We start from the raw sequence: 14,747 nt of genomic DNA on the forward strand, positions 1-14,747 counted from the left end.
TCTCAGTGCTGCGTTTGACACGGTCGACCATAATATACTACTGGACCTACTAGAAAACTGTGTTGGACTCTCTGGTACAACACTAAAGTGGTTTAAATCTTATCTAAATGAGAGAGATTACTTTATGTCTATTGGTAATTACACATCTGAATGGATGAAAATGACAAGTGGAGTACCCCAGGGCTCCATTCTGGGGCCTCTACTATTCAACATTTATATGCTCCCTCTAGCTCAGATGATGGAAAACAATGAAATTTGCTACCATAGTTTTGCAGATGACACATAAATCTATATAACCATAACACCAGGGGACTATAATCCCATACATACCCTGAGTAGATGCATTGAACAAATCGATGATTGGATGTCAGAGTTTTCTTCAGTTAAACAAAGACAAGACTGAAATAACTCTTTTTGGATCCAAGGAAGAACGGCTAAAAGTCTCTGCTCAGCTTCAGTCTGTAATGTTGGAAACTCCAGACCAAGCCAGAAACCTTGGTGTAATTATGGACTCAGACCTGAATTTCAGCAGCCATATTAAGACAGTTACTAACTCTAACCCTACTATCACCTGAAGAATATATCCAGGATAAGAGGACTTCTGTCTCGGCAGAATTTGGAGAAACTTGTTCATGCATTTATCTTCAGCAGACTCAACTACTGTAATGGTTTCTTTACAGGACTCCCTAAGAACTCCATCAGACAGTTGCAACTGATTCAGAACGCTGCTGCTCGAGTCCAAACAAGAACCAAAAAAATAGATCACATCACTCTGTTCTTAGATCTTTACACTGTCTTCCTGTCTATCAAAGAATAGATTTCAAAATCCTACTGTTGGTTTATAAAGCCCTAAATGGTTTCAGGCCAAAATACATTTCTGATCTGCTGCCACATTATGAACCATCCAGACCTCTGAGATTGTCAGGTACCGGTCTGCTTTCAGTCCCCAGAGTCAGAACTAAACATGGAACAGCAGCTTTCAGTTATTATGCGCCACATATCTGGAACCCCCTAACTCTCACCTCTTTTAAATCAACATTTCTTTTTGCCACTGCTTTTAACTGAGGCAATTAAAGTCTTTGAACTGCATTGTGACTTTTATTCTACAGTCTTGTTTCTTTTAAAGCTTTTCTATTTTAGCCTACTTGGTTTAATGTTTGTTTCTTAATGTTTTTACTTGTTTTTAAATGCAATTTTTACCTCGCCTGGTCCATCAGGACTACAGGGTGGAGGACCTTTGGCTTTTATGGCTTTATTGACAGTACAGCTGAAGAGGGTGATAGGAAACAGGGTTAGAGAGAGGGGGAGTGACATGCAGCAAAGGGACCCAGGCTGGGAATCTAGCCCGGGTCCACAGCAGGGCCTCCACACATTGGACGCCCGCTCTACCAACTGAACTAAACACTGATGGTTCATCATCAGGAAGCTCACATGTTTCCAGAAGAGCCCTACCGAAATAAAAGTTTTGACAATGCTGAAATAAGAAAACATCACATGAGCGCAGAATAACAGCCATGGAGGGTTCAGGAACCAAAAAGGACATGGGACATTCAAGAACTAAGGTTAGAGCTTTATATTAACAAACTGCTCCTTTAAAACAGTTTGATTCTTAATATAAGTAATCATTAATCAAAAAACACTTTAATTAAAACATTTATTGTGTAAAGTACAACACAGACAGATACATTTATTTTATTCAGTTTCAATTAGAACATTCATAAACATATAAAACTCAAATATTACAGGAAGAACAAAGAGCAGAGGATGACGACGTTTGAATTATTATCATTTTATAATGTTTTATTTAATCAGTTGGAAAATAGTCTTTATTTTATTATTTTATTATATCAACAGGCTAACATCAATGTTAGCAACAGGCTAACGAACATCATCCAGACAGTATGTGGGCATTTACATTACCACAGTTACATGGTACAAATCTTTGACAAGACTTCTGGAAAAACTACTGGTAAACAATCTTTATTACAGATTCAGCGACACGCGACTTTAAATCAGCTTCATCAGAGTTTGTCTTGAAGCTGTGACTTGTTCAGAGTGATGTTTCCTTCTCAGGTCGTTTCATTGCAGTTTTCCAGTCCTGAACAGATGAAACTCAGTTTTTCACAATAAAATAATTTTAAAGCAACAGAAAAGAAAGACAGATGGAAGGATGGAAGTTTAAACTTTAAATCGTCTTTAACACCTCAGATTTGTCTCAGGACCTCAGATTTGAGAACAAAGGTTTGAAGCAACAGAATTGTTTCTATAGAGGTGGGTTAGGTTTGTACCTCAGGTGCTGGCAGGCCTCAGGCTCAGTTCCAGGAGCTCCTGGTCCAGACGGATCCAATGGTGAACCCACCAGATGTCATCACATGGTGAAAGACGAGCCGTTTTCGCTGGATCCGTCCACCGAGCGGCGAGTAGACACGTAGATCTCAGAAGTGACCCTGGAGAAGCGTCGTGGGGTGATGTACCTCTTCCCCAGACACCACAGGTCCTGGAAGATCCTCCTGAAGTGGTTCCTGAACTTCACCCCGACGAAGGCGTACAGCACCGGGTTCAGGCAGCAGTGCAGGTAGGCGATGGTCTGCGTCACTGTTTTGGCGGTATGCAGGGCATCGGACGCTTCACAGGTCTGCAACTCAAACATTGTGGCGGTGTCGTAGAGCAGTGTCATGTTGTAGGGCAGGTGGCAGATAATGAACACCGCCACCACAGCCAGCACCACCCGCACTGCTTTGTGCCGCTGAAAGTTTCTGGCTTTCAGCAGGGTGACGATGACAGCGGTGTAGCAGAACACCATGATAAGCATCGGCAGGAAAAAGCCCACGGCCAGCTGGGTGCTGGGGACGGCAATCTTGGTCCTCCAGGCCGTGATGTTGTCCTTGAACATGAATTCACAAACGTACTGAGGAGGACTCGGCGCCAGAGTAGGAGTCGTCTCCTCCTCGTAGAGGTAGAAAGACTCCTCACTGATGCCCGGCTCGTACCAGTGGTAGTAGTAGAAGGTGGGGACGGACAGCAGTAAGGCGCAGACCCAGACGATGGTGCAGATGACGCGGCTGTATGGTAGCGAGCGCAGCCTGAAGCTGCGGCGGGCCTGGACAATGGCGATGTAGCGGTCGGCGCTGATGCAGGCGAGAAGCAGCATGCCACTGTACAGGTTGACACTGTAGGAGCCGCGCAGAAGCTTGCAAGCCACCGGCCCCATCGACCACGAAGACAGCTCGTTGTAGACAATGAGGGGCAGCGACAACACGAACAGCAGGTCCGCAATGGCCACATTGAGCAGGTAGACGTCAGTCATGGACTTGGTCCTCTTGTAGAAGGCATAGGTGACGATGACCAGGCTGTTGCCCACGAAGCCCAGGATGCAGATGATGGAGTGGATGTATGGCCCAACCACCTGCTCAACGCTCTGGTTCTTCTGGTGAGAACAAAGTCCTACATAGTCGTCTTCGTAGATAACAGTCTGATCGTAATAATCAGTGTTGTTTGAGGTGTGATTTGATTGGTTGAACATCATGCCCTCTTCTTCTTCTTCTTCAACTGCGAACAAAGAACAGTGACAGAACATTAAACTGTGACAAACAGTAGAAACCACTGCTGGGATGACAGCGCCTTCTAGTCTAATGAAAATACTTGAAAATGCTCAGGATGCTTAAATTGATTAAACTGCTGACTGAACTTGAAATGGAGAAACTTATAATAAGGACTGTATGTAACTGGGGTTCGAGTCAGGTTGAAGCGCTACAGCCAGTCGGTCAGAACTGGGAATGATGTCTATGACTAATCCAAACTTGAAGGAGACAGGCACCATCAATTCCAATGAACTGTCTTTACTTCAGTTCTCAGTTGTGTGGTTCTGCAATAACATACAGAAAATAATAATGAATAATAATGAATCTTGTCTTATCTATAATCTTATCTTACATAAATTGCACCATTCTTGCTTTAGACTGTGCAGACATGCATTAGACTGTTCAGAAGTCAAGCATAATGCTAACAGAACCGAAGTACACCTGGAGTGTAATAATTACACAAGTATAAACCAATCACGTGCGAGCCTTGTGGCCTAGAGCACACGCAGGCGTCGCGCACACACTCATCACCCAATTTCAGTGTGACATGAGCATATTTCTTAACTTACACGTTACACAGACATGTCTGGAATTATATACAAACTCAATTGTCTCTCTTAAATAAAAACGGTATTAAATAACTGAGACACAGACATGAGGTTCGTGGGAACAGAGAAGCAATCCATGCACACGAAATGAATATCAGGTTGACTAATCACTCGTACACAGACTAAATACAACGTGACAGATTAAACATGAGTTTGGCGCTTACTTCAATTCCAACACGCACACAAAGAACTTGAAATGTCACGTATGACTCCGAAATCCAAAGTAACATGTGGGAGAAAAGCTCCCGTTCTCCTTAACCTGCTCCAATACTTTCGGTTTGCGGCTGTAACCTGTAACCCCCCGCTGGCTGCGCGAACGTGCTGGAACTAATCACGTGACGTTGTGCAGCTCTCAATTAAATAAATAATTCTAACATTACAGCGGACCTTTTGAACAGAACTGAAATGTCTTTTAAAGAGGAGTTTTGTCTTTTGTGTTATGTGTCTCTTTCTGCCTGCGACGTGGTGACTTTCAGTACGTCAGTGAAATGAAAGGTTAGAAATCAGGACGAGTGGAGGATGATATGTCCAGCGGTGAACTGAGTGTCCACAGCACGAGCTAATGTTAGCAGCGAAAGGCACAAAACAGGAAGGTGAACAGAACCAGACTGCAAGACTGTGTTTCAAGGTCCTGGTACACAGAGTCCCAGATATTGTCTGAGAAACACAGAGACAAAGATTTAGATCAGCGGGAATCCCAAGACAGAAAACATAAAAACACTCAGGATGAAGACCTGCTGCCATTTTAGGAGCCGAACAGTCAAATTTTTATTACAGAAAATAATCTTTGTCAAACACAAGGTTCTGATCTGTCCATGTTCATAAATAAGATACGTAAATAAGCCATATAATGTAATAAATAAAATATAATAAATATAACGTAATAAATATGATATAATAAATAAAACATAATAAATATAATACAATAAATATAACATAATTAATATAATGTAATAAGAGAGAGAGGTTGTTGTTGTGACAGATTCATGGACAGTTTCCAGCCGTCACTCGGGATCACCGGAAGGTTTTTTGACAGAATTTTACAAAGTTTATACAATGTCTGACTGTGCAAAAAGTCTCTGAAGTAAAACATTTGTTAAGGAAGTCTGGGGATTTTCTCCACAGGGACAAAGAAGTAGCCTATATTGTTATGAACTAAGATAGCTATAATAAAGACGTGTGCATGATTCTAACCATTCGTATTCGTAATGTTAAACATTTGTATGTTAATAAAATTGTTGTACACAAAATTCTGCTGTCACATACGCAAGTCTGAGAAATTGTTTGGGTTAGGACTGTTTTTATGTGAGTATGAATCTAAAAGCTGAGAGCAAAGGCAACTCTAATTTCTACGACTACGAAATCTTTCCTGGGAACACAAATTCAAGTTTGTGGGTACGAGTACAAAAGTGTTGAAATGACGTCACGTAGGTCACAGGCAGGTCACAGGGGAAAACAATCGAACCCTGATCACTCCAAACGCGCATGCGCCAAAACCAAACATGGTTGACAGCAGTGGACCGGGTGGACAGAGTCGGCCCTGGGCACGGGCAGCATAGGCAAATGTTAGGAGCACCATCATCCACAGGGGGGCGCTGAAAACAAGGGGAGAAAAAATAATAATAATAACAATAAAAAATATATATTTTTACCAGTGCCATTTCTACTATTATTTTGAAATATTATATAAGCCCACAGCATAGTAACATATTAGCGAAGACTACGCCTCGGTGTAGTATGCTGTGTGCTCAAGGGTGTGTGTGTGTGTGTGTGTGTGTGTGTGTGTGTTACATGAATGAGGGTGTGGGGAGTGGGGATGTTAAGGGGGTTTGTTTCATTTTCTATTCTTTTAATGTAAAGCACTTTGGGCTGTATTTTTACATGTATGAAATGTGCTATATAAATAAAGTTGATTTGAAGGGAAGCTACAAGGAAGTCGGTGGGAAATCAATCAGTGGATCGATGGATTATCATACAAATATCATGACGTGTATATTTGTGCAGTCTTATCTGTCATAAACAATAGATGACGGGTTACAGGGTGCGTTCGTGTTGTGGTGCTGCAGAGACGAGAGATGGGACACTAGGTCGGAGGCTCCATTCTCCATGTAACAAGTTACAAATCGTTTATTTAACCAGCACTGTTACTCTGAAGCTGTTTAATTAAGGCAAAAATGAACCACAAGTCAAATGTCCCGCATAGTTCATTTTTAGCCTCTTTCCATCTGTGCTCCTCTGATCAGAGCAGCATCCATAGCAACGGTCTGTTATACAGAAACTGACATTTATAAATTGATGAAAGTCATATTTTGATCAACATTATGTCTCAAATTAATTATTTCATATTTTGCAGGTCAGTGCTAATTAACTAGCACAAGGCAACTTACATGGCACCTATGTGATGTCATTTCAACACTTTTGTGCTCCTGCCCACAAACTTGAATTCATGTTCCCAGTAAAGACTTCGTAGTCGTAGAAATTAGAGTTGCCTTTGCACTCACAGCTTTTAGATTCATACTCACATAAAAACAATCCTAACCCAAACAATTTATCAGACTCACATATATGACAGTAGAATTTCGTGTACGACAATTTTGTTGACATACAAATGTTTAACATTACAAATACAAATGGTTAGAAGCATGCACACATCTTTATTATAGCTATCTTACTCCATATATTGTTACTGTTTAGTGTCTTTGTAACATGTGACATGTTTAGATCAGATTCTGTGAGGACACCAACATGCCAGCCCGGACTGTGCAATGCTTCTCCAACAACAAGCCCTGGATCACCAGTGACCTGAAGGCACTTCTGAACAAGAAGAAGGGGGCTTTCAGGTCTGGAGACAGACAGGAGCAGAGGAGAGTGCAGCACGAACTCAGAGAGATGCTGAGGACATGTAAGGACAACTACAGGAGGAAGCTGGAGGCAAAACTCCAACAGAACAGTGTGAGAGATGTGTGGACGGGAATGATGAACATCACGGGGATGAAGGGGAAAGACAGGCAGACATCAGAAAGCCTGGATAGAGCAAACCAGTTCAACCAGTTCTTTAACAGGTTTAGCTCACCTCCTGCCACCCCGCAGACACCCCCAGCCCCCCACACACCCACACTGTCCCAAATGGTTCAACCCTCCCCCCAGCACTCTCCTGTGCAGCATCCCCCCCATCTAACCCTTTGCAATTTGCCCCATTTAGGAGTCGATGATGCTGTCATCTACCTGCTGCAACAAGCCCATATGCATCTGGATAACCCTAACCTCTGCTACTGGGTGAGAAGCTGCAGGTGATGGGAGTTGATGACACAATGAGCTCGTGGATTACTGACGACTTGACAGGCAGGCCACAGTTTGTCCGTCTGGGCAGTGTCCTGTCTGATGTGGTCAGTGATACAGGAGCTCCACAGGGAACTGTGCTTTCGCCCTTCCTCTTCACCTTATATACCACTGACTTTCAGCACAACTCTGAGTCATGTCACCTGCAGAAATTTTCTGACAACTCAGCTGTTGTCAGGTGTATAAGGGAAGAAGAGGAGGGTGAGTACAGGACACTGGTAGACAGCCTGGTAGAGTGGTCCGAACAGAATCATCTGAGGCTGAATGTTGACAAGACCAGAGAGATGGTGATCGACTTCAGGAGGAAGAAGATGCCTTCACAGCCACTACAGATCAGAAGGGAGATGGTGGAAGAGGTGGAGGACTACAAATACCTGGGTTACTGAGGCTGTGTACAGGAAGGGGATGAGCAGACTCTATTTCCTGAGGAAGCTGAGATCCTTCAACGTGTGCAGCAAGATGTTGGAGATCTTTCGCCAGTCTGTTGTTGCCATCGTTATTTTCTTTGCTGCGGTGTGTGTTGGGGCAGCAGCATCAGAGCCAGCGACACCAACCGACTTGATAAAATCATCTAGAAGGCTGGCTCTGTACTCGGTCTCAGGTTAGAGACTTTTGAGACCGTGGTGGAGAGGAGAACACTGAATAAACTGTTATCCATCATGGACAATGATCAGCATCCTCTCCATCACACAGTGACAGACAGCGGAGCGACTTCTCTCACAGGCTGCTGCAGCTCCGCTGTCGAAGGGACAGATACAGGAAATCTTTCCTGCCACACTGTCCAATAACAGCTAAAACTCTGGTCAGAACACACAGTCTCTATGCACTTTGGTTTTATATACTCTGGTTTTATATACCACACCTTATATTTTATCTTCACTACAGTTACTCTGCTTATTTATACATTTTCTATATGTTTTATACATTTTTATACATTCTGAATATTGCATTTTTTATTGCTATTTTAATATCTCTAGGTTGTTCCTTCTTTTTCATTGTTTTGTTACTCTGTGTGTAATGCTGCTGCTACACTGCAATTTCCCAGCTTGGGATCAATAAAGTCTATCTACCTACCCTACCTACCTACCTACTTACCCCCCTAAGTCAGTGACCTGCAGAGTCGGCCTCTGTGAGGACGAACCGATGTGGAAACACAGGAAGTTCTGGTTCCGCAGCAGGTCTGTGGCTTCGTGTCACATCGTGTTCACATCAGTGTTGAAACATCAACATGTTATGAAACACAAAGTTGTGTCATCGTTTTAATAAGGTGTTTGTTGAAAGATGATGTAAAGTTTCTGATAACATGAAGGATGAAACATTCGTCTCTTCAGTCTGGTTCTGGGTTCTGCTGCCGTCACTCAGGCGATGAACTCGTCTGAGGACAGAAGTGTTTGTCACTCCGACGCTCTCCAGGTTTCACTAAGTCTGATGTGAAACACATGAAACAAATGCAGATGAGATATTGAAATGATGTGAAACTGACACAAATGTCACAGCGCTGGTTGCAGTGCTGGTTGCCTCTCAGGAGGCTCAGTGGGTCGACTGGTACACAGATGCTCCAGTTGTGGTCGGCTGAGGTGACTGTTTGTTCTCAGGTGTCGGAGCGCTCGGAGGAAGTCTGCAGAAAAACAGGTCAGTCAGCGTGGAGTGACCCACTTCATGTAACATGCGGTTTCTTCTGCTGCAACAGGGCTCTGTTCACACAGGACTGAAGAGGGTCCCGGGCCCGTCGGCACCGTCACTGCTCCTATTAACTCAGATCAGGACGGTTTCATGATCTTAGATCAGTGGACGGAGAAGTCTTAGTCAAATGTTGTCAGATTGGATTCAGAACCACTTCATGATGAACACAACATGTGGATCTCTTCACTTCATCTACAGGAAACAAAGTTCACATTCAGATGATGCCATCTGGGTCAGAACCAGTCACATCTTCAGATTAATATCAGGAGGAACAAACGTCTGAGACACAGAGCTGCTTTTAAATCTTTAAACTTTCAGCTGGAAGTTAAAGTTCAGCAGCGACTCTGATCTGAAGATGAGCTCATGCTAGCACGCTAACACACAAATCTGGAGATGAAGAAGAAGAACTGTGAAGATATCAAAGTCTGGACCAGACCGGTGCTGCTGGACTGAACCTGTCACTCAGAATCACTGAAGGAGAAATAAAGAGATAATGAATCTCATCATGTATCAAACATGTGAATGCTTGACTCAACTTCAATCAAAGATGAAAATGTTGAAGTTTTGAAGGATTTAAAGATGAAATGTAGACGAGACGTTGAATCCTTCAGTGTGAATGTAGTTTCTGTCTGACGGCCCGATCGTGAAGAAACATTTTCATGTTCTTATTTCAGGTGTCCAGGTTGCAGAAGAAGCAGACAAACACTGGAACAAGGCTGCACGGCCCGTTAGCATTTAGCTAAACAGCCTGTTAGCATTGAGCTTAACAGCCTGTTAGCATTGAGCTAAACAGCCTGTTAGGATTGAGTTTAACAGCCTGTTAGGATTGAGTTTAACAGCCTGTTAGGATTGAGCTAAACAGCCTGTTAGGATTGAGCTTAACAGCCTGTTAGCATTGAGCTAAACAGCCTGTTAGGATTGAGTTTAACAGCCTGACTGTTCAGCACTGTGACTGGAGATGAAGAGTGATTGGTGTGTCAGAGGCGGTGAGGACGAGGACGCTCAACCACAGTGAAGTGACACTTCCTCTAACGCCTCGTGTTCCCACTCTCTACTTCTGCTCGCCAGACACGACTTCAGAGTGGACGACGCTCGGTTTGTCCTCTGACTTCCCCTATTCCAAATGTCACCTGGAGACAAACACGGCAGGTAAACATCAAAGTGCGTCAGCTGCGAGCAGCAGCTCAGACGATGTCACCTGTGCAGCTGTTTGATCACCTGACACAAACAGCTGCAGCACTTCTTTAAGTCTCACCACTTCCTAAAACATCACGTGCTACTGGATTTACTGCTCGAACGACTGAAGAACCTCCCGTTTGAGCAGAGAGTAATCTAGTACATGAATCCACAGCTCTGGGTTTAACCTGATCTGGGACCAGATTTAACCCCTGACGTGCCGCTGCAACTAAACATGGTGCTCGAGCTGCACCAACTTGTCTCGTGTTCTCAGCTCGTCTGTCACATTGGTGTGAGCTGGTACCTGAAGAACGTCTTCAAACTCTGAACAAAAGTCCGATCTGATGGGAGTTTGGTGTCCAGAGGTCAAAGGTCGCTGTGATGTTTGTAACTCATTCATATGATGAACATGTGCACAAATGTCTGAGAAGATAAAATGATGAAGTTAGGACATTATATATCCAGAGGGTCAAAGGTCAACTTCACTGTGACATTATAATGTTCTGATACTGGGTCACATCTCAACCCGACTGAAGACAATGGACCTGGAGGACGTGGTTCTCGTCTTCAGGTGCAGATAATGACTGAAATGTTCCTTTAACGACTCTGAGACGTCCCACAGCCGCTGATTCAAACTGTACTGGAGTAAATGTACTGTTACTTTCCATCTAGCTCCAATCACAAGTGATCAGAGATCAAACCTCAGATCCAACAGATCCTGAGATTCTGTTTCTTCTACATTCATATTTATTAATATTCATTCACCAGATTTTAATCTGCTCGTCTAACGTTGTTTGATCTACGTGTCAGAGCAATTACATCACCGTGTGAACTTCCTGCAGATATCTGAGATAAAACAACACAAAGTGAGTCGTGTGATGATTATCTGAACCACAAGAGTCCGATCACGTTACACTTCCCCAAACACACTCACACAAACCAAATGTGCTGATGTGACGATTCTGTGCATCTGAATATTAAAACTACTTTCACTTGTTCATTTTTTTAATGTTCACATCAAAACCAAGTTTAAATTTACATGAAACAGAAGTTACAAAGATAAAGATGAACAATGGAAGAGAAATAAGAAGTGAGGAGAACAAGAAGGAGCACAAGGAAGACGAGGAGGACGAGGAGCACAAGGAAGACGAGGAGGACGAGGAGCAAAAGGAAGATGAGGAAGACGAGGTTTGACTGAAAGAGTCAAAAAGAAACAAAATCAAACTAACGAGTAAAAAGATGAAAACTCACCGGTTTGACGTCCGGACGCTGCTGCTGGTTCCTTCAGCACTCGTACAGGTGATGGAGGAGTTGGAGGCACCACACACACTGCTGCTCATAAAGGGAAGCGTGTGTGTGTATGTGCGTGTGTGTGTGGTTTCACTCTGGTTTCAAACATGGTTCTGACGTGTTTCAGTGTTCAGACGACGTGTTTGTGGAAAAAAAGCATTAATAATATATAACATATAAATAAAGTGGTGAATAGGAAGTTCTACTAAAACTTCACTGAGCCAGAAGAACTTCATAATTTTAAAACGGACCAACGTGCAAAAAGTGCTTGGACAAAAGTTTGAAGCTGTGACTGAACAGATGCTCAGAGACATCAGAAAGTTTCTGCTAGAGCCCGACCGATAAAGTATTTTCAAGGCCGATACTGATACAAATATTTGGTGATTTAAAAATCTGATATTCCGATATATCGGCCGATACATATATTAAAAAAATAAATCCAGAAACGCGTAAAAAAACATACAGATGTTCGTAACATTAGTTAATTGTAGTTATTTATGACTCCTCACTGAAACAATATGATTAGGGCTGGATTTCAATCAAGATTCTTCGATACCGGTACCAATACCGATACTGGTTCCTGAACAACTTTTATGATATCAATTCTAACAAAAACAAAAATGACATAACACATTACTGTACAAATCTTGAGTTTTCCTTTTCAGCTTTGGTGTTTTTCCATTCCAAGCAGTTTTCTTACATAAAAAATAAACAACAAATAATTTCCAGTGCAAAAGAACACTTGCAAACAAGTGACAAGCCAACATCTAATGCTCACTGTTACACACTCAGGACCTTCTCACTTAGCAGTTTTTCTTCAGAAAAATCAACATGTCTGCTTTCTCAGGACACAGACAAGCCCACTCCTGGCTGATGGTGTCGACTGTAAGGAGAAGATAAACAGAACAGTGAACGTTTGGTGAGCTGTTTAACCTGCTGACCCAACTGATGAGCACATCTTTACAAGCTAACTATCTGTTACTGTCCATCTCTAGTTAGCTTTTGATTTAACTAGCTAATAAAGCTACACACTAATATCTTAAGTAAGCATTACACGCCGGAGTCCGGTGGTGGAGATTTTGAATCAGGTCGCTCGGGCTCTGTAATGTCCACAGTGCTGAGAGGAGGATGGCTGTGGTTCGCTCTTCTTGCATTCAAACACGGAGCAACTTTCTGCTCTTAAATTGATTCCGTGCATGGTCACGTGCTTCATCAAATTAGCTATGTTGCCGGCTTTAGCAACAATGACTTTTTAGCATATGTTGCATCGCGCAATATTGGCATCAATCTTGCTAAAATGGAGCCACGCTTTTGACATTGGTAACATTTTTTAGCCAGTTCGACGACACACACAACTACAGTTCACAACACAGATACACGTGAACCCCGACGGGGGGCGTAACCACAAAACGTCTCTGGTAACCACATATGTATTTTTCCTGCATGCCGCAATCACATGTAACATTACAGCCAATCACCGGCAGCATTATCAGCCAGCGTCCTCTTGCATGAAAGAGTGCTTTGGTGTCGGACTTTGCTTGTGAGTTTGGCTATATGAAAAACAACTGCTGTCCGATAAACTGTGATTTTATGTCACTCACGGCCTGTACGTCAAGCAGGTGACATAGACTCGACCTGTTGTAGAGTGCCCTCTGGTGGACGCTAACACTCATAACATGGTTGGAGGGTGTTACGTCCATTTTTTATTTCATTTTTTAAATCTTCATTTATCAGCCATTATAAATGCTGATACAGATAGTTTGGAAAATGCCTGAAATCGGTCGATGATATCAGCCCCCCTCTAGTTTCGGCTCATTAATCTTTATTTGTTCATTAAGTGTCAGAGGTCGACTCACTGAAACATGAAGTGAACCAGCAAAGAAAGTTCTGATTCTGTTTGTCTTTGTTCTGTTGTTCTGTCCTCATTCACTTCTCCTGTCAGTGCTAAAGCCTGTAACAGAGAACAAGGGACATGGGGGCCCCCCAGGGCTGTGTGCTGAGTCCTCTTCTGTACACCCTCTTCATCTACGACTGTGCCTCCACCCAGCGCAACACCACCAACATCAAGTTTGCAGATGACACAACAGTCACTGGACTGACCACTGGTGGGGTGGAGACAGACTGTAGGGAGGAGGTGAATCAACTGGTGTCCTGGTGCCGCACAAATAATCTCTCCTTAAATGCAGAGAAGACTAAGGAGATGATTATCGACCTGAGGAGGAGAGACCAGCACAGCCCACTTCACATCAATGACACACAGGTAGAGCAGGTGAAAACCTTTAAATTCCTCGGCACCCACATCAGCGAGGATCTCTCCTGGTCTCACAACACCCAGCACAATGCCAGGAAGTCGCAGCAGCGGCTGTACTTCTTAAGAAAGCTGAGGAAATTTGGACTGTCCACCAAACTCCTCAGCAACTTCTACAGATGTGCGGTGGAGAGCATCCTGACCAGCTCCATCACAGGGTGGTGTGGAGCTGCACGGTACAGGAAATGAAGGCTCTCCAACGTGTGATTAAAACTGCACAATACATCTGTGGAGCAGCCTTCCCATCACTTCAGACATTTACAACACCCGGGTCACAAGAAGGCACACAACATTACCATGACACTACACACCCCCAGCACACACTGTTCACACTGCCACCATCTGGCAGATGCTACAGGAGCGTGAAAGCCAGAACAACCAAACTTAAACTCAGTTTTTATCTACAGGCCATCAGGCTGCTGAATTACCTTATCATGACAACTCTGTATACACAACCATTCAGCACTGAGAGCTACAATTGCACCATGTACATAGTATCTAATGTCTATATTCAATATATCTCAATATCTTTCAGTGCCTTCTGCTGCATGCAAACAGTGCACATGCTAACATGCCATGTCATTTACATATTTTCTTCTAAATATATTTTAGATTTTTTGTGTTTTATATTTTTGTTTGTGAAGGGAAACTAAGCATTGAAATGAAATTAAGAATTTCATTGCTTGGTGCAAACTATGTGTTTATGACAATAAAACATCTTGAATCTTGAATTTTGAAGTGTGTGAAGGAGGTACCGCAGGT

The 14,747-nt window shown here is 43.0% G+C and overlaps 1 protein-coding gene across 3 annotated transcripts; it reads right to left on the minus strand.

Annotated features, from left to right (window-relative positions):
- Positions 1–1,651: 1,651 nt before the first annotated feature.
- Positions 1,652–11,776, minus strand: ccr6a (chemokine (C-C motif) receptor 6a). Of its 3 annotated transcripts, XR_005072692.1 has the most exons (3): positions 4,354–4,958; positions 2,289–3,549; positions 1,652–2,098 (listed from the first exon to the last, which is right to left on the minus strand). XR_005072692.1 is itself a non-coding variant. In XM_037087486.1 (2 exons), exon 2 carries the CDS (start codon positions 3,524–3,526, stop codon positions 2,369–2,371), a length of 1,158 nt encoding a protein of 385 aa, XP_036943381.1. In that variant the 5' UTR covers positions 3,527–3,549; positions 11,639–11,776; the 3' UTR covers positions 1,654–2,368. The 3 variants fall into 3 exon arrangements, 2 of the variants coding, with proteins under 2 accessions (XP_036943381.1, XP_036943380.1); XM_037087486.1 differs by lacking the exon at positions 4,354–4,958 and adding an exon at positions 11,639–11,776 and having other exon boundaries at positions 1,654–3,549; XM_037087485.1 differs by having other exon boundaries at positions 1,655–3,549.
- Positions 11,777–14,747: the final 2,971 nt, after the last annotated feature.

Source organism: Acanthopagrus latus, chromosome 22 (assembly GCF_904848185.1).
Source record: "Acanthopagrus latus isolate v.2019 chromosome 22, fAcaLat1.1, whole genome shotgun sequence".
Classification (NCBI taxonomy): domain Eukaryota; kingdom Metazoa; phylum Chordata; class Actinopteri; order Spariformes; family Sparidae; genus Acanthopagrus; species Acanthopagrus latus.

What these genes read in the sequence shown, in the direction of transcription:
- ccr6a (XM_037087486.1), bottom strand. Translation starts at nt 3,526, where the DNA reads ATGATGTTCAACCAATCAAATCACACCTCAAACAACACTGATTATTAC.